Genomic DNA, 14,727 nt, shown 5'->3' with positions numbered 1-14,727 from the left:
TTAAAAAATTAGGTCACTAGGTCAAATCAAAGAAAATAGTTGTGTACACTCAAGAGGCCACATGTTTGTTTCAGTCTTGATGAAAGTTGGTCAGAATGTTTGTCTCCATGAACTCACCAGGTAAAATATGTTTACACTGTTATGGTACTGCCCACTTATCTCAGTAGGGAGAGCGTTGGTCTACGGATCGCAACATTGCGAGGTCAATCCCTGGGCGGGGCGGTATGTTCTCCTTGACGATTTGATAAAAGACATTGTGTCTGAAATCATTCATCCTTCACCTCTGATAATTCATATGGGGGAAGTTGGCAGTTACTTGGGAGAACAGGTTTGTACTGGTTCAGAATCCAGGAACACTGGTTAGGTTAACTGCCTGCCGTTACCTGACTGAAATACTGTTGAAAAATGGCGTTTAACCTAAAACAAACAAACAAACAAAACACTGTTATGGTATGTTACTCAGGTGAGCGACCTAAGGTCATCTTGGCCCTCTTGTTATTATAATGAGCAATGAAAGAAACTTATTCCTGTGATTTGAATTTATTTAGTAGATTCTGGCTATATAAGATTAAGATAGTCTTCTATTTTCTTTTCTTTTTTTTGCTAGGTCACATTTTTGACTTAAGCATAGTTGGAAGTAAAGCATAGTTGGAAAATTCAACAAAATTTGCTAAGGTATACTGCTGTATTGGAAGATATATAACAGTAAAGGTGCACCTCTAATTATGGGTTTAAGAGTGATCTTGTTTTAAGCTCTGTAGACATAGAACACTTCTTTACAAAGGCATTAACATAGGATGATGTTAGTTTAGTTGTTTGATATCACCATTATTTTGACCACATTAGTACTCTTAGCTAGAAAAACCTTTAAACGACTTCTTCTCATGAACTGCTTAATGGATCTTCATCAAACTTGGTCTGTAGCATCATTATAAGTTCCTCTCACAAATTTGTTCAAATGGGGGCACTTGGCCCCTTTTAGGGGCCGCTGCAGCTAAAAATACAAGGTACAGTAGTTGTTAACAAATGTAGTCAAACAGAGGACATAGATCTTCTCTAGTGACGCCTCAGTTTATGTTTGCTCAATTTCAGTACAGCTAGTCAAGACAAACATATGCAGATCTCCTTATTTAAAAGAAATTGACATAGAGGACTATAAGAATTAGATGATAATTTGTTTGTGTATATTTTCAGAATAATGTATCAGAGAATGCCAGTTTGTTACAGTATTTGATGACAACAGAACTAGTGGTCATGTTCAGGTAAATGTGTTAAATATTTAGTTTTCAGGTAGATATGGAGTGTCATTTTTACAAGAAAGGTGGGAGTCTTTTTCAATGAAAATTTATATGCAAGTTCTTCCTTTTTAGCTCACCTGAGCAATGCTCAGGTGAGTTTTTGTGATCACTCGATGTCCGTCGTCTGTCGTCTGTCTGTCATCTGTCTGTCTGTCAACATTTAGCTTGTGTATGCGATAGAGGCTGTATTCAACTGATCTTCATGAAATTTTGTCAGAATGATTGCCTTGATGAAATCTAGGCCAAGTTTGAAAATGGGTCATCTGGGATCAAAAACTAGGTCACTAGGTCAAATCAAAGAAAAAACTTGTGTATGCGATAGAGGCTGTATTTTTCAATTTATCTCCATGAAATTTGGTCAGAATGATTGCCTTGATGAAATCTAGGCCAAGTGAAAATTGGTCATCTGGGGTAAAAACTAGGTCACTAGGTCAAATCAAAGAAAAAACTTGTGTATACGATAGAGGCTGTATTTTTAAATTGATCTTCATGAAATTTGGTCAGAATGATTGCCTTGATAAAATCTAGGTCAAGTTTGAATATGGGTCATCTGTGATTAAAAACTAGGTCACTAGATCATATCTAAGAAAATACTTGTTTAAACTCAAGAGACCATATTTTTGGTCCAATCTTAATGAAAATTGGCCAGAATGTTTGTTTCCATGAAATCACTAGGTCAAACATGTTTACACTGTTATGGTGTGTTTCTCAGGTGAGCGACCTAGGGCCATCTTGGCCCTCTTGTTACAAAAGTGTAAGTGATATTATTTGAACAGCAATCCTCAAACTTTGAAGAAGTTTTCAAAAAAAAGAGCCCTGATAATTATCTTTTTATGATTGAATATGGAATACATATTTTTTTGCAAGAAGAGTATTTCAGTTTCATGTAAGTTATATAATTGCAGCAACTGACTGGTTGATTCAGAACATAATCTTCTTATTGACCAATGACTAACTTGCATGTTTAGACTAGTTAATAACCACGGACTCTGGTTTCAAGAATACAAATTATAAACACTTTTATGATTTTCTTTTATATAAACAAAGAAGGATTTTATCATGTATTGTCTTGCTGATTAAAACACGTTTTGCAAAATGACCTACTTTTAGCAGCAAGGGAAGTTATGCGTCCATTTATGTCATTAAAAGGATTCCAGATTAGTATCCCTTCCTGGTGTAATTCAGACATGTTTGAATGGAAATAGACTTTAGTTTTGCGTGCCTTGTTGCCAAATAAAACACTTTTCTTTCAGCTGCGTCGTTATTAATCACTCGGGCCTTCGGCCTTCATGATTAGATTACTACGGATCTAACTCAAAACCATGTTTTATTTGCCAACAAAGCTTGCAAAACTAAAATCTATTTCCCAAATAAAGCATGATGAAAACCAGTCTCGGAATTATGTCTCCTACCACACAGTGGTGTGGGAGACATACTGATTTACGTCTGTCTCTGTGTGTGTGTGTGTGTGTCTTTGTCTGTGTCTGTGTCTGTCTGTCTGTCTGTGTCTGTGTCTATTTGTCACAAAGCTTGTCCGCACTTAAGTCGAACATTTCTCATCCGATCTTCACCAAACTTGAACAAAATGTGTTTGCCAATAAGTGCTTGGTCAAGTTTGATAACTAGCCAAATCGGCCCAGGCACTTCAGAATTATGGCCCTTGAATTAACAAAAAAAAAAAAAACGCTCAGATTTCTTGCGCATTTTTGTCCTCAAAAGGACCCCTATACTACTTTTAAAAGTAGTATAGGGGTTCTTTTGGTGTCAAAAAAGTGCATGTGCTCTAAGTAAACAGTATATAAAGACTGACTTACTATTTAGATTATTAGGCAGTTGTGGGAGACATGCGCTTTTCTCAAAAGCAGCTCTAGTTCTGTCTTGTGATTGGTCAGTTTTAAAAATTGTGCTTGGAAACAGTCAATATTAGACTGGTTTGAAATGTTAGTTTTTTAGCCTTGAACCAGTCTGTATATGTGCCTTGTTTCCTGTATATGTGTATGTGCCTTTTTTCCATTATGTAGGAAACAGAAGTTGTAGCTTTAATCTTTAGCCTGCTGTTAGCAAGTGATACTGCCTTTGCTACAAGTGCAGACAAAGACCAGCCTGCACATAATTATGCAGGCTGATCATGGTCTGCACTGTTCGCTATTCAGTCGGTAAATTTTCATTGAACACCCATTCAAATAGTAAATGGTACTGCCCAAATTGAATGATGAACCAGTCCATTTTAGAAATATAGCAGGGTAAAGGTTAACTAATGAATAAGCCTTCTTGTCTGATGGGACACAGTAATAAGTATAAGGTTTACCATCAAAATATTTATAGTTATACAATGAACAAGAAAAAAAAAGAATAAAAAAACAGATTTATGATAATTTCTTGTGTCTATAATTTTCAGGGGTATGTTATCCTACCATGAGGAGGAGGACTATGATGTGAGTTCCCACGCGGCTGGATTCCTGGTCATGTTGGCATCACATGGTCCAGAGGCGTGGACAGTAATGGAGCCATATAGAGATGAAATATTGGAGGAGGTAGACCAAGTCATGAAGAAATGGGATATAAATAAACCCAAAGGAGTGAAATTCAGGTATTAGCATGTTAAATTCTTTTAAAGCAGTAAGGGAAAAAAGAAAACCTATCAAACCAGAAAAAGAAGGGAGGGAATATTTATCACATTAAATTTCAAAATGAACTTTATGTTAAAAACTTCTGATAAGTAGGTTGTTTCATCACCTAAAGAATGCAAGTTTTTTATTGTTGTTGGATGTCCATTTTCCATTTAAAATTCCACAGGATTGGGTGGTCCACTTTCAGATTCCTTCAAATCTAGTTCATTCATGCAGAATTCTACTTGTCATGGCAACCTAAAGGTAAAAGCTTTAAAATTCTCAGAGAAAGCCAGTATGATTTCAAACTAATATGACAGTAATGTTCCTTAGGTAACCTTCTATCATATTCCCATGTTTAGATTTGTTTAAAAAACATGGCTGGCTGGGGGCACGTCAAGTTTTCTCTTTGTGGCAAAATTTTGAAAATCTTCTCAGAATCCACTTTTCCGATGTTGATTTTGGCCTGATTTTTACATACCGGTATTTTTAATGAAATTTTCCATCTGCTGTGTTATTTTGATTCAATTCAAAAAAAGACAAAGCGGCCCGAGGACGTGCTAAAAAAAATTCTCTACAGAAACTGCTGCCCTGATATTGAAAATATTCCATAAAGAGGTTCTTGGGTGACAGACAACCAACATTAATCAGATTGTTCTGATTTGTTAAAAAGCATGGCTGCCAGAGAAAAAAAATAGAAAAATCTTCAAATGTCATCTCTCCTTCAATGTTTGGTCCAATTCTGAATAGAGTCGTTGAAATGTTTTATGGAGGAACCTCAGTCAAGAATTTTCAGAGTTTTCGGATTCTTAAATAAAATGGCAGCTAGAGCTTAAAAGAAATGTCTTCATATTTGACATAATTTAAAAAAGAAAACTGCAGAACGCTTGATATTATGTATTTGTCCTTCTACGGGTACTTTTGATATGCAGTACAGACAGTAGATTTAACATTGAAAAATTGTGAAGATTATCCTACAATAAGAGATTTTGTTTTATTTCAGGTCACTAAGCCCCATGTTGTCACAGCTGGGCAATTACAGTACCCCAGTTGCGCAGCTATGGGGAGCTTGGCTTATATGTAATCTAGTTATTGTGAAACGTAAGTCTTTAAGATATTGTTAATATTTATCATAACTGTATCTATTGTAAAAATGGACATTTATTAGGAAGTTTATTGCAATCTCAATGATCTATAATGACAATGTGATTAAGTAGTCTTATATGCTGTTTCTGTATGCTTGATCACGTAGAACTTATAAGCACTTGACTTTCCATAGCAGTTGGGAAAGTCCTAATTGTGGACACAGAATTTGTATTCAAATGGAAATTACTGGTTTTCATTACAGTTCCTCTTGTCTACCTTAACCCTTACCTTGCTAAATTTCTATAATGAACTTGTCCGTCTTCTTATACAGATATTGATCTTTTTGTTTTTAATTCAGCTCAGTCCTACTGTGATATGTTGGAATCTGAGGATGGGTTAACCAAAATAAACAGTGTGTTACAACAGGGAGGGCTTCGTGAAGAATTTGTGACCCTTCTCGAAAAGATCAAATCATTGACAATGGACTTCAAGGAAGGAAGAGGGAGGAATGAACAAATAGATGAAGATGATGATTGATATCTTGTTGTGGATAAGGAATAGGCTTGTGTTTTTTTTTCTGTGATATTTTGTTAAAGCGTAACTACTTGGAGATTATGCTCATGTGATATTTGTTTGATATTGCTTTCAGGGTCAGGAAACTTATGTAGCGTTCTAGAAATTGTATATAGTCAAACCTGTGTATGAAAAATATATTACATGGAAGAGCCAGAAATAAAAGTGGTCTGTAGTTGCAGATGGTCGGTATTTATAGGTTAGAAAAAAAAAGTAAAAGTTCTGAAGAGGAACAATCTGAAATATGTTTCTTACACAGAAAGTGTTGCTCTGGTGAGGTTAAGTTACTAAGAAACTCTCCAGATTGAGAAGAAAATGTCTGCCTTGTAGGGAGTTGCTAGCTTTTCAGAGGTATTGTTAACACAGGGTATATCTTAATTTTATCTTGAGGTATTAAGAGCCAAGTGGTCTGTAATCACAAAATTAATGGTCTTTAGCACAGGTTTGACTATAGCTATTTATTTGTAGACTTTTATAGTTACTTTTTGGTCAAATTACAGTTAAGTTGACCTCTGTGACAGTTGTGTTTATTAATACCAGTATGGTACTAGTTGTGTAGCAGAAGCAAGGATATTATTTTTCGTAATTTATATTTTATTTCTAGAGACTTCATTTTACAGATTCACATATATCATGAATAAATCAGTAAAGAGTAACAGCATGATTTGTTAAATAACAAACAGACAATTTTACATATTACATGGTGACCACAGTCATAATATTCGTATATTTTATTGCCAGCAGAAATTTGGAGGGAGATAAAAGGTGTAGCCAGTATTATGGACTTTCTAGCTGAGTTGTTTCCCTTTATAGATATTTAATATATTGTGTTAACTTAGTGAGCATGCTTCCAAATGTTTTGTTATTATGCAAATCTAGGGAACTTCCCATAATGTTTATTTTTAGGGATTTATCAGGTCAGGGGCTTTGTAAAAAATAAAAGAAAAGTGTTGATTGAAACAAAAACAAATTTGTTACTGCCAACCCATCATTTTCGAATTTGAATGCATGTTTTCGTAATTTTTGTTCGAATCCAACAGAAAGGCTGTTTTAAACAATGATTTGCGATAAGCATTTAATGTCCGCTCAAAATCAATAAAAGGTGCCATATCTTTCGGCACTTGATCACCTGTTGTGTGGTCTTTGTTCTCCTAGTAGCCTAGTCGAACGATTTCATTTATATCATCGTCTTCCTTAAAGGGTTTAGGATGTCTGTCATTTCTCATGGTTATTTCGACCCCTCTGTTTCTCTTCACACCTTTCCCACATCTGGCATCTTTCTTGAAGTAACGATTCTTCGAATAATATGATTTTTGTCGAGCAGTATGATTTTAACCAGAAACTGAAAGGTCTCTGTTGGCTCACGTGATGATACTGGTGGTGACATGATCCGAAACAAAATGGCCACTTTTTGTACTTTCGTACCTGAATATTTTTGACCCCATGAATTGCAGTAAAAATAAATTCAATCATGTGCATATTTAAAAAAAACTTTCATTTTTTCTGTCACTTTTTTGTCACTATCTATAATCAAACTTAAGTAATTCCAAGCAGTTTTCTTTTTAATTTTTTTTCACTTCATACTCTAAAAATATTAAAAAGTTTCGTAATTATTACTTTTCATTCATTGTATGATAACGCATAAGGCAGCTGTCCTTACAAAGGTGTACATTGCATACAGCACAGCCATAAACAGTCTCTTTCCTTTGGCTCAAATTCCTCTTTTTGAAACTTGACAGTTACAAGTCTATCCTTGATATCACCAACAGACAGTTTTCTTTTTTGAAAATCCACCAATCGGGTCTTGGAGCAGCTCCTGTCTGAAATCAAGCTGGGTGTAGCGCTTCTTCTTGGTAAGTTGAGTAAATGTTGCATTGTAACTGATATTAGCATTTACGATAGCACAGTTCAGACAATACCAGAAGAGATATATCCACCACTTCTTCAAACATCTTCCAACATTATACTTGCCATGAACTGATCGTGCAAGTCTACACCACCCATAAACTGGTTGTAAGAAGACTGTTAGGGGCTGACGTAGATGGATCACTACCCTAACAACTCTTCTCTGAGCATCCCTCGAGCCTCTTGGTTCACTAAGAGTTGACAGATGGTGAACCAGTCGCTTGTCTTTCCAAACTGTCAGGCTTGTGTTGCCATACTGAAGACCCTTGGAGTCTCCTTGGTTAGTCAAGTTCCTTGGCTTCTTGAGGTCCTTCGGAAACCCCTGACGATTCACCCTTACAGTTCCACAGGCAGGAGGCGCTGAAGAAGGAGCAGACTTGTTAAAAAATTGTCGAAGAAAACCCATCTATAAGTGTTGCGTATATGGTAAGTCAACTTGGTGACAATGTTGTAGCCAAGGCCTTGTTGTCTAAGGTAGACGTCGAACTTGGATAGGTAAGCAGACTTGGCATTACACAGCATCCAGACCTTTATTCCTCGCTTGATAGGCTTGGCTGGCATATACTGATGGAAGGCCAAACATCCAGAAAACTTTATCATAGTCTCGTCCACCGAAACTTCATGTGACAACTTGAAGCCTCTTGCAAACGCATCAGACACAACTTGTTGAACTCTGATCTTGTACAGCTTGTGGTAATGGGGTTCGCTGCATAGTGGCTGGGCAGCTTGTTTCAAAGCATGGAAGTACTGGGCTATCTTCTGGAAACGATTGCAGGTCATGGCTTTCTGAACACCAGGGTTCCCAATGTTTGGGTCCTTGGATCAGAACATATTAGATTCAGGTAGCTGATTGATGCCCATCAGGATGTTGATTCCCAGGAAGACCCTCATCTCGGCTTCAGTTACCTCGTCCCACTTGTCATCAGCACGGCCTACTTCTACCATTTTCCATGTGGTGTACGAGTTTGTATATTCCGCCAGCTTGTGTATAAGCTCAACAGGAAACATCAGCCAGAAATAATCAAGTGGTTTCGCTGATGTTCTATCAAACCCATCTAGAAGGTTCGGTCCAGGTTGCACCACAAAGTCCTCAGACTGAAAATAGAAAATAAAAATAATTCTAAAATTAACTGCATGGTCTTAAAATTTATCGTGGAAAAAAAATTGTACCCATTGCAAAAATCTGCAGACTCCAGAAAAAGTACAAAATAAAAAAAATTGAGTATATATAAAAAAATAAAATAAAATAAAAATTCTGCTCTTTTATTTTCCCATGCAAATTATAATCAGCTTTTTTTTTTTTTTAGCTTTTTACCAGTAATTTATATGATTTTAATTTACATATTTGAAAACACACCCTCAGATTTGTGAAGTTCTCAGTCCAGTCATCAGCCAAGGCAGGCTCATCCTCGTCTGAACTAGACTCTGAATCAAAACTGTGATCAACAAGCACCTCAATATCTGACTCGCCAAAGCCAGAAACATCAGACTCATCACCAGAATCACTATCAAGTATGTGTGCCATGGTGATATATTGAAAACTAATGCAAACTTATTGAAAATGAAAGTAGACAGAAATGATAACAGTCCAACTTTCATTTTTTTTTTCATCTAAAATATCAAAATTAAAGATTAATTGAAACAAGTGCAACAGGTCTTAAATTTTAATTAGTTACCATATAGCGGGTTAATTCTGTGGGCAAAAAAATTTGCAGTTTTGTCCTAAAATGGGGCTAGTTTATTTCTGCTTTTTTATTTCAGCGACCTTTGAGAAAAGCAGGAATTAATTTTTGTGGTTTGCATAAATTGGAAGTAGATTCTGCACATGGGAAATAGCTACTGCTTTTACTACATCATAATTAACAACTGAAATGCATATCGTTCTTGTCAGTTATGTCTTGGTGGCATTATCTAGGTCGGAATCTAGGAGAATGAAGTTGGCGCAGCTGACTTATGTTAAATCTGATTCTTTCCATTACCGTGCATGATCAGAAATCAAAGTTAAAAATAAATACTGTAGGTCTAGTACCGGTTATTCATTTTGAAAGACATTTTCATAAAATGTAATGCTGCTGGTAGAAAAAATTACAATTTATTTACAAATATATACAGACTATATTTCCGTACATAACAACATGGCTGTATTTGTTGTCTATAAATTTAAAATATCTGTAAATATAAAGATATCATTGATTTTGCCAACAAGTATTAATTACAATAATGCTCACCTTTCATCGTGCCAGCAGATATGTCTTGCCCCTTACTGTGATATTGTCCAGTCAGATACTGGAACGATGTTCAATCCTGCGTGGTCCCAGTTGATGATCAAAGCTGGTTTGATGCCATGTTCTTCAACTGCACCTTGTATTCTGTGTAGATATTTTGATTTTAGTTTATCGAAGTTATCAATCTTATCAGGGGGGCCTCTGTGACCGAGTGGTTAAGGTCGCTGACTTCAAATCACTTGCCCCGCATCGATGTTGGTTCGAGCCTCACTCGGGGCATTGAATTCTTCATGTGAGGAAGCTATCCAGCTGGCTTACGGAAGGTCGGTGGTTCTACCCAAGTGCCCGCTCGTGATGAAATAATGCACGGAGGTGCACCTGGGGTTTTCCTCCACCATCAAAGCTGGAAAGTCACCATATGACCTAAAACTGTGTCGCTGCGATGTTAACCCAACAAAATAAATAGATAAAATCTTACCAGCTTTACAAGTAGTAGAATCCTGTCTTACTAGTCCCATTCGTGACATCAGAGACTTTGCCCAGACCTTGCCTAACGTAATTGTCCCTCCGCTGGTTTTTAGTTGGCTCGGGTCAGTCGCTTGCACAATTCCGATGACTGCTGCGACAACAATACTCTAGTTTTAGTTTATGATGGCTCCATTTTCACTTTAACATTTTACCTTACTTTGTTGTTGAGTTCATTTCCCAGTAGCAGGGGTTTGCCTCGCTTCTTCATAGGAATTTCAAGAACCTCTTCTTCAAAATCAAGTTTACGCTTTTTTGAGTCGTGATACTTCGCTCTCAAATGCCTTGCTGTACTTTCATTCATCCACTTAAAAGTGTCTGAAAATTTTCTAATTGTTGCAGCAGGCCTGTTTTCTGAACAACATTTTCCTATGGCAGCACGATCCACAGGAGAGAAGTTCAAATAGGATTCACTCCTGATTTGACTTCTCGTCGACGTAGGGGTGGTCCAGGAGCAGGTGCTGCAAGTGGAAAATTAAAATTGACATTACTTTTAAGAAAATCTTTCAATTTTCTGATTTTCAATATTTACATGTACAATCACTATTTTTATACGCCCGAAGGGACGTATTATGTTATACCCCCTGTGTCCGTCTGTGTGTCCGTCCATCCATCCATTAGCAATTTTATACCCTCGAAGGGACGTATTATGTTATACCCTTCGGTGTCCATCCGTCTGTCCGTCTGTCCATCCGTTAGCAATTTTGTGTCCACTCTGTTTAGTATGTATATTGCTCTGCATTGTGGTGTTCTTGTTTTTATTTGGCAGATCCCTTTTTTAGCTCATCTGAGTTTTTTGAAAAAAAATGATGAGTTATTGTCATCACTTGATCGGCGTCGGCGTTGCCTGGTTAAGTTTTATTTTTAGGTCAGCTTTTCTCCTAAACTATTAAAGGTGTTGCTTTGAAACTTGCAACACTTGTTCACCATGATAAGCTGACCCTGTACAGCAAGAAACATAACTCCGTCCTGCTTTTTGCAAGATTTATGGCCCCTTTTGTACTTGGAAAATATCAGATTTCTTAGTTAAGTTTTATGTTTAGGTCAACTTTTCTCCTAAACTATCAAAGCTATTGCGTTGAAACTTGCAACTCTTGTTCACCATCATAAGTTGACCCTGTACATCAAGAAACATAACTCCATCCTGCTTTTTGCAAGAATTATTGCCCCTTTTGGACTTAGAAAATCAGTTTTCTTGGTCAAGTTTTAGGTTTAGGTCAGCTTTTCTCCTAAACTATCAAAGCTATTGCTTTAAAACTTGCAACACTTGTTCCCCATCATAAGCTGACCCTGTACAGCAAGAAACATAACTCCATCCTGCTTTTTGCAAGATTTATGGCCCCTTTTGGACTTAGAAAATATCAGATTTCTTGGTTAAGTTTTATGTTTAGGTCAACTTTCTCTTAAACTGTCAAAGTTATTGCTTTGAAACTTGCAACACTTGTTCTTCATCATAAGCTGACCCTGTACATCAAGAAATATAACTCCATCCTGCTTTTTTCAAGAATTATTGCCCCTTTTGGACTTAGAAAATCAGTTGTCTTGGCTGAGTATTATGTTTAAGTCAGCTTTTCTCATAAACTATCAAAGCTATTGCTTTAAAACTTGCAACAGTTTTTCACCATCATAAGCCGAGGCTGTACGTCAAGAAACATAACTCTATCCTGCTTTTTGCAAGAATGATGGCCCTTTTTAGACTTAGAAAATCATGGGTAGGACAATATTTCTATTATACAAAAAAAATCAGATGAGAGTCAGCACCCGCAAGGTGGTGCTCTTGTTAAATCCTAGTTTCACATTCCATTGAAAAGAACAAATCAGTCTTCGATATCAACATCATCATTAATCAAAGGGTCTCTCATGTTGCACAATGCAGCAACAACTTTCATGGTTTTATCCCCCCTTTTAAGAGTTTTAATTCCCAGTGTAGTGTTCATTAGTTTTTAAGATTTAAATCTCATGATTGCCCGTTCCACATGTATGCGTTCAGCAACAATTCTTCTTGACTCTATGGTTTCCTATGCGGATAACTGGGTGCGGCCTTTCATAATTGCAGGGATATTATATAAATATCATATGGCAGCGTGTGACATTGATATTGTCAACCCGAGGGTAGAATGTCACCCGAGGCGAAAGCCGAGTGGTGACATTCTGTTTCGAGGGTTGACAATATCAATGTCAGACATGCTGTCATATGATATTTATTTTATTATACCGAACAAAATTAAGCACATAAAAAAAGTTTTTACAATGTTTTTAATTAATTTAATTCAACAGTTGCATCTTTAGCGCGGCAATCACCTGTGTACACATTGAATAGTGACGTCATTACAATATGACATTGTGTACAAGGGAGGCAATCTTTAGGCTAAAAATTTGAAGCAGTTATTTGCCCTTATATCACATTCAAAATATCAGCGCGGTCACATGACCTGACAGTCACTTTCGCTTGGTCACATATCAAAAAGGTTGGAAATGTTTCTGATAGTCAAAATATCACTTTTTCGGGTAATGGGATTTTACCATTGTAGACAAAAGTAAGGTATAATAATCAGTTTTACCCTACGAGCACAAAGTTCTTCCCCTATAGTAAAACCTCTATCTGCCATAACCTCATCTCCCGGCAATAAAAAGTTCAAGAACCCACTGTGTTTTGTTATATAATTATCACTAGCTCTCCCACCATACAAATGGGAGATGTACATAATAAAGCCACATGGAGCTATTGCTATCAAAAACTTTGCAGTGTTATGAGTTTTATAAGTTGACCAAGTTTGTGCCCTTGCTTTAAATGTAAATGGTCTTTGTATATATATATATTTCGGACAATCTATAATGCATGTCGTTTTGGGATACAAATTTTTAAATGAAGCTGGAAGTGTACGTCGTATGGTCTCTCTTGGTAGCCAGACAACTAAAGCAGATAACTGTTCTGACATAATGTCAATCCACTTATTAAATATATTACTGGTCAGCTGATGAGAAATACCGAATCTTCTTCCAATGTCACTAAATATCAGAGCTAGACGGAGGCGTATCTGTACCAAAAGAATCTGATTTGGAATGCTGATTCTGTAAGGAAGATTTTTCCCGAATTTTGTTAAAGTAGACACTAATGTCATGAACATCGTGAGACTCAAACCTGTATAAAACTTGCTGTCATTATCATTTTTTATGCAGTAAACTGAAAACTCTGGAGCTGAACACTGAGTTGATGCAGTTTTTGTTCTTTCTACATACAAACAACTGTAGATGTGGTCTAATTTAATTGGATCAAGTGTTTGTGTGCTTGTTTCCACCATTTTTGGCTTCTTGTAGTTGTTACATAAATCCGGATATATGTTACAACACACAGCTTTACACTCAGTATGTTCATTACGTGACTGAATTTCCATGTTTTCAGTGTTGTCAATATGTTCCAGGTTTAAAAGAGGCATAGCGTAGGCTCTTTACTTTCATAACCCATATGTAGTGTTGGAACCGGGTTAGCCTTCGTTGGTCTACCATCAACAAAATGGACAGAACATACCTGCAATAGGAAAAGATTCACCGAGTGATGACATATTATTAACATACAAATAAGCGAATTTTAACTTGTTATATGGAAAACCTTGTAAAACCAAAACAGCTGCAATCAATCATTAAAAGTACAGAAACATATCCAAAACTACGGAGTTTCTGGTGATTTAAACCTATGTATGTAATCTACACGATTAATGTTTACTGTGTCTACATTCCAATATGCGCAAGCGATAAAACAAGGAACTTTACACGACTGTAGTGTGATTTATCCTCCATTATTTTGGTCCTACAAAGACTTGACTTTAGATTGCCCTGTCACAAATATAAAACAATCTGAATGTTGAATTATTTTGACTAATGTGGATTATGCTCATGAATTGTTGAATTCTCGTTACTGTTTGAGAAAAAATTAACAGTATTTAAAAGCCTCCAACTCCAGACTGGCCAGAGAAATTATTAAAAAACTATTACCGAGAAAAAAACATCATAATTAACCTATTCAGATTGCTTACCACAGACTGGGTTGTAGGATTGAAATCTTTCCTGTTTGATTGCCTTCATCCAATTACATTTCATCACGTCATTTCTTGGAATGTAGTGCATTTTATACAACTGGAGACACGGACAATCCTCGTGTTTTTGACCTACATGCACCTCGCACTGTGATTTCTCCCAAACGTAGTTTCTTTTGGCTGTTATTACAACCAAATACTACACACTGTTTTCCTGAACTGTTTGTATAAGGCATTTTAATCCCTCATCACTTAATTCCGTAAAAATCTTAAATAATCAACAAGCTTTGTTTACGGTAATCTGCAGTGGCATAATGGCGGACACTAAAGAGAATTAAGGGGAGATAATCAGGGAAAAATCGATAAATAGAATTGTCTATATTAAGCGAAAGTTTATTTCTGCATCAAAAAATTTTGCTGATAGTTTAAATGTGCGGAATTTATTTCTGTGTGACAGCCTCGACCCGCAGAA

At 36.4% G+C, this 14,727-nt stretch overlaps 2 protein-coding genes across 2 annotated transcripts in view; one reads left to right on the top strand and one right to left on the bottom strand.

Moving 5' to 3' along the window:
- The window catches only part of LOC123564771 (protein zer-1 homolog), a 42,732-nt gene extending 36,033 nt beyond the window's left edge, over nt 1–6,699 (top strand). The window contains exons 14-17 of the mRNA XM_045358580.2: nt 1,195–1,262; nt 3,697–3,888; nt 4,911–5,008; nt 5,352–6,699. Coding sequence (XP_045214515.2) covers nt 1,195–1,262; nt 3,697–3,888; nt 4,911–5,008; nt 5,352–5,530 — 537 coding nt within the window. The 3' untranslated portion in view covers nt 5,531–6,699. The remainder of the gene's footprint in view (nt 1–1,194; nt 1,263–3,696; nt 3,889–4,910; nt 5,009–5,351) is intronic.
- Nucleotides 6,700–11,918: 5,219 nt separating this feature from the next.
- Nucleotides 11,919–14,377, bottom strand: LOC123562943 (uncharacterized). Its single transcript, XM_045355520.2, has 2 exons — nt 14,256–14,377; nt 11,919–13,750 (listed from the first exon to the last, which is right to left on the bottom strand). Exon 2 carries the CDS (start codon nt 13,656–13,658, stop codon nt 12,741–12,743), a length of 918 nt encoding a protein of 305 aa, XP_045211455.1. The 5' UTR covers nt 13,659–13,750; nt 14,256–14,377; the 3' UTR covers nt 11,919–12,740.
- Nucleotides 14,378–14,727: the final 350 nt, after the last annotated feature.

The sequence above is a fragment of the Mercenaria mercenaria genome, chromosome 2 (genome assembly GCF_021730395.1).
Source record: "Mercenaria mercenaria strain notata chromosome 2, MADL_Memer_1, whole genome shotgun sequence".
Lineage (NCBI taxonomy): Eukaryota > Metazoa > Mollusca > Bivalvia > Venerida > Veneridae > Mercenaria > Mercenaria mercenaria.
Note: the sequence above shows the minus strand (reverse complement) of the source record. Positions and strands in the feature narration are given on the sequence as shown.

Excerpts from the sequence above, each read along its gene's own strand:
- LOC123562943 (XM_045355520.2), bottom strand. The coding sequence starts at position 13,658 with ATGCCTCTTTTAAACCTGGAACATATTGACAACACTGAAAACATGGAA.